A 5,379-nucleotide genomic window follows, 5' to 3' on the forward strand; every position below is an offset into this window, starting at 1 on the left:
CCCTGCTCGTGCCGGCTCATAATTCGAGGCGCCGCTGAACCAGGCTCATTGGGCAAGCCCACCACAGCACAGTGGCTACGCAGGTTCGGTGCACAGTAACGAATGCCGCACAACCTTTGACACAAAGTTTGTTTGGTTTTGAGTTAAGCAATTTTGGCGGCAATCCATCAACGCGTGCCCACGCTATATTGAGTCCAGTCGATTCTCACACGGGACCACCCGCAGATATTTCATTGCACACGCACGGCTCTTTCTATCAAAATATAACAAATTCTATTTATGTGGATTTACATGTACCTTACATAGTTTAGCATACCTTATTTACTGTTTAACATGCATATCGTTTTTTATAAAATTTTACGGGATCTATTTTCAGCCTCACGGGAGCAATTTTGGAGGTTTGAAGAGCGAATCGCTCATCGCTCCAGTGTATTTTTTACCATGCATAGAAGGCCCCTGGCTTTTAAATTTTTGACAAGTTTTTTGTTATATTAGGTATTCTAAAGACATTTTTATATACTGTCCCAAGGGCTTTTGGGGCAGGAGGTATGTTTTTCAACGCGGCAGTGTGGTTTTGTTCGACAGGACCAGCTTGCCATAAAATTTTCAAGAGCCCTCAATGAGCTCTCCATCATCCCTTTTAAAGGTGTGATTTTTAGTGGAGCTCTCCATCATGCCTCTTAAGGGTGTGATTTTTTAGTGGGGCTCTCCATCACGCCTCTTAAGGGTGTGATTATGGAGTGTGAAAAGACCCCCTATGGTGTCCTAGGGGAGTCATTAGTAGTCCTCCTGTACTTTTCAAATCTGAAAGCCTGGTCTATATGCAACAAACGCTGGCTGCCGCTGCAAACTGACACATAAATATTTATTTATTTATTTAGCATTATATTTTATTGAAACGTTCCAAGTGCCTGTGTACCTACACATCAGTCTTCAGCACTTCGGGCTGTACTGTACTGACACTGTTAGTGTTAATGTTGCTCATAGGGTCTATGTCCCCCAGGGTACTGCCGGAACGTACCCTGGGTACGGTCCGGTATACCGGAATGTACCCTGGTCACTATTTGATATGGTTAGGATTAAGGTTAGGGTTAGGAAGTAGGCGTAGGCGACTCCCTAGACTCGTTAGTGGAGTAGGCGAGGTACGGTCTGGCATATTAGATAGTACCAGGGTACGTTCCGGTATATCGGACCATACCCAGGTTACGTTCCGGCAGTACCCTGGGGGACATAGACCCTCTCAGCGTTAGTGTTGCGTAACCATTAAACCAGTCAATCGTATTATTTCAACGTGTATACTACTATTTTTTCTTTTGATTTGTTTAGGCCTAGTAAGGTGATTATGAATGCATCTTGTATGTATCTTGTTACGTTGTATGTATCTTGTAAGTTGTATCTTGGTTCCCTCTCCTGTATTTCACAAGGCACTCGATTCTTCGAATCACGAAAGGACCAGTGCGCTTCTCGCCCCAATGAACTTTTACTTCACTGTGAACCTAGGCAGGGTATTGTCTTATGAAGTCTGAATAGGACGGAAATTGTAATCTAAAACATGATGCATTACTTTTAAAATTGTAACCAGCGCAGCGCTACACCTGTTCACCGTGCACGCAAGTTCATCCTACCTCCCAATCCTACTTCCCAACTTGCTACTAGCGGAGTAGCGCCATCTCATGTGCACCTATGACTAGAGAATCCCATCTAGGTGTGCTTCCGTGCGCAGTGAGCAGCTATGGCACTGTTCTGGTTAGAATTTAGATGAATATCAATATATTACATGATAAGGTTATATTAAAGGGACAGTAGCCTCTAGGATTTTACTGCATACAACTGTACTTACTGTATAACAAATCGTCTATACCCACACGTATTTGTTACCAGATACCAGTAAGGTACATGTAAATCCACATAAATAGAATTTGTTATATTTTATTAACTTCTGCTGTGTCACATAAATATCTGCGGTCGCCGTTAAAATCTGGATCAATATACGTGGCACGCTTATATTGCTGCCAAAATTGTTAACTCAAAACAAACAAACTTGTGTCAAATTGTGGGCATCGTTACTGTGCACGAACTGTAGCACTGTGTATGGTGGGCCTGCAATGGAGCTGTTGATAGCAGGTCAGTCTAGAGCACACTCATTACTTCTCTGTGTGCTTCAGTCATAGAAATATATATAGTAACTAATGGTTTACTATATAATTATATGGCTTTGACATGTACTCAAACTACGTTAATGTTATCAAGGTGTTGGAAACCATATTATAACCTTAAGGAAAACATTAAAATTTGACCATCTACAGGGAGCCCAGTTATAGAGGCTTTTAACAGACTACCTGCCACTTATGGGCGGGGACATTGCTGTTTTTAACACTAAGGAAGTGCTAAATTCCCCGCCTTTTCCCGGGGGTCGGGGGGACAGAGTTTCAATTGACTGGTGGATAAGAGTTAACATTATTGTTTCATACAGTGTATGACAAATGTATCATAGCATACAAACTACAATATTTCTCTTTCTGTCTGTGTATCGCAATACGCATTGTCAGGGTTCGACACCAACCCACGTCCGACCGACCTAGTCGGGTAAATGCTTGGTCCGGTCGCATACAACCAGTGCTAGTACCCCGACTGGTCGTGTTAGAATTAGTCATATATATTGCACTGAAAGGTCACCTCTGGCTAGACTGGTTCGCGGCCGCACTGTTTGTCACAGAGCATGTACATTGTCTAGCAGAGCGTGAGGCAGGATACCAGTCTACCCTTCGGCAAAAACAATAACGTGGCTTGCTGCCAGCCGCAGTAGACGATTGATAAACCGTGCGCTCGTGTATGCCCGTGGTAGAATACGAATGCTGCACGTGAACTCGGCCCACGCGCGATTTAAAGCGCGGGAAACAGCATCTATGAATTCATACGATAACACACTCTTATCTAAATAAAGTTTTTCATAACAATGGTCTGGGTCTGGGCTAGTGAAAGTTAGGTCAGGGCTAGTGGTTTTCCTCAGTTACTAGCCCGATGGTCTAGTGAAATAAAAAGTTAATGTTGAACCCTGCATTGTACCTGTGTATCATGAAACGTATCGTATTGTTACAGCTCTAATAATTAACATAATAATATTCTGATCATAACCACAATACAATTCAATCTACTCAGACATATTAACATCTACTCACTTGAAGTTGATGAGGACCTAAAGGCTTACTGTTAGCATTGCTGCTGCTAGACATCATGCATCTATTGATCCCAGCACTGGATATACTACTACTAGCAAGCAGTCTAAGCTTGTTTAGCATGAGTACTGCTGTTCATTTCCATACTATGATATACAGCAAACTCATTTAGCCCTTCCTTCCTCTTTGCCACTTTGGATATGACGTCTATTTGATCCAACTTTAATTTTCTCTCTCCGTCTTCGATATTATCAGCATAGTCTCATGGACTTTGAAGACTAATCATTTTGAGGTTACTTATGAGTAAACCATCGTTGCAATTTTCTGTTTAAATGATTTCTGACACCAAATCTTTACAGTTACACTACAAGTTCACCTATCTCTGGCCTACAGCACACAATCATGACTAGCACCATCTAAATGTGTCCGTGATCGGTGTCAATCGCCATGAACAGAGCTAATACAAAGTACTACCTACAGCACCTAAACACTAAAATTTGGTACTGTGGTCATTGTTAGCTCCCGCTTCCTGGCTATATCAGTATAATATGTACACAGTGGATAACTACTAGTCATACTACACAGTGCAATCGAAGTGACTGACTAGAGCTGTAAATCTTGCATCACTGCGTGTCGATTGCGCGCGCAAAGTCAAACTAAATGACCACCAATACGCGTACACAACTCAATGCCGATTTGCCACAATAAAAACAGAAGAACAACTTGTGAAATGAACAGTAATGAATGAAAAACATGTATTTTCATTCCAGATGCGATTACTTACAGCTAATTTTGGCTGGCTATCGGATCCACCACTACCATTTTCTGCCGGCATTGTTGTCTTGTTGATTCCTTTGAACTTGTGCTTTTATCGACAGTTTGTTCAAATCGCCGGATAGGTGCCGATCTCGCACAAAACCCCCAAATTCCTGCCCAGGCTCACTTTCCGCAATGAAAATGTTGCAAAGAACTCACACGCTACAAAATGACAGATCAGAACTGGTTACAGAATTATCGAGCGAGCCACACTTTATAATGGCACTAGACGCAACTGGATAAGCAATCAAGTTGTACGAAAACTGGATATATGCGATCAGCAACAACAAGTTCATTACTCCGCCATTTCCACGAAGGCGCCTTGTAAGAGATATTTTGATTGGTCAAACGAACACCATAGCAGCGAATCAGCGTTTAGAATGATTTTCACACTAGAGTGCGCTGCAATCTCCAACAACAACAACTTGTGCATGATTCCAAGTTGGCACAGTTTTAATTTTTGATTGTTGTTATAATTGTATATCTAGCTCCTTAACTTTGTGATGTGTTAAAATAAAATCGTCAGTTTTTTGATGTCGGGATCAATGAATGATTGGTTTTAACTTTGAGAAAACGAGATGGCCGGATCAGCTCTTAAGCGTTTGATGGCAGAGTACAAACGTATGTCGTACTTAGGGTCCCTTAACCCGACCAGGCTGTGTCAGTGTGACTAACGTCAATACACCCGGTATCTAACCCTAGCAATACCGTTTCTTGGAGCTAAGGGTCCCTATACTATAGTATACTTAGTAATAGTATTAGTATATATATATAAATGGGGATAATATTAATAAATATATTATTAATGTTTCTATACTCTCTTCCACCTATTATTGCCAAATGCTCATCTTGTATCTTGTATCTTGGCACCCTCTCTTGTATTTCACAAGGCACTCGATTCAACGAGGTGCGGGGATTACCTATCTAGAGAAAAAGGAGCGACGTGGATATTCGTCCGAGCATCGGACACCTGTTCGTATGCGCTATTCGTCCGAGCAGTTGTTGATGTAGCGTGCCGCAGGCGCACGGCCTCTAATGCCGGAGATAGGAAGTGTGAAGGGGGTGTCTGGGGGGTTCCCCCCCAGCCAATTTTAAAATAGACGCTCTAAATTTTAAAATCTAGACGCTCTAAATTTTATTATATTATATTATATTAGGCTTATATTTTGCCCTTTAGGCTTTTTGCCTTGCGTTTTGCTACGCAGCCCTACGGATGTGACGCCCTGCATTGCGGATGAGACATGCGTTGCGTACGTGGTTATACACCATAGATAGTGTTTGGTACTATCATTTGCCTATATATAAGCAAACCGAGTTGGATAATAATTAGTGGTAGGTTTAGATTGTGGTTAGTATTAGAGTTAGGTTAGAGTTAAATAATTAGTGG

General features: G+C 41.8%; 2 protein-coding genes across 2 annotated transcripts in view; one reads left to right on the forward strand and one right to left on the reverse strand.

The window, feature by feature from the left end:
• Window positions 1-3,849, reverse strand: part of LOC106808123 (DNA topoisomerase 2-alpha-like) — a gene marked incomplete in the record, with an annotated part of 41,196 nt that extends 37,347 nt beyond the window's left edge. Inside the window, 1 exon segment of the mRNA XM_014810707.1 lies at window positions 3,180-3,849. Coding sequence (XP_014666193.1) covers window positions 3,180-3,299 — 120 coding nt within the window.
• Window positions 3,850-4,400: 551 nt separating this feature from the next.
• The window catches only part of LOC106808782 (ubiquitin-conjugating enzyme E2 G2), a 9,144-nt gene continuing 8,165 nt past the window's right edge, over window positions 4,401-5,379 (forward strand). Inside the window, exon 1 of the mRNA XM_014811636.1 lies at window positions 4,401-4,613. Coding sequence (XP_014667122.1) covers window positions 4,571-4,613 — 43 coding nt within the window. The 5' untranslated portion in view covers window positions 4,401-4,570. The remainder of the gene's footprint in view (window positions 4,614-5,379) is intronic.

This window comes from Priapulus caudatus, unplaced genomic scaffold (assembly GCF_000485595.1).
Source record: "Priapulus caudatus unplaced genomic scaffold, Priapulus_caudatus-5.0.1 Scaffold13, whole genome shotgun sequence".
NCBI classification, from domain to species: Eukaryota; Metazoa; Priapulida; class Priapulimorpha; order Priapulimorphida; family Priapulidae; genus Priapulus; species Priapulus caudatus.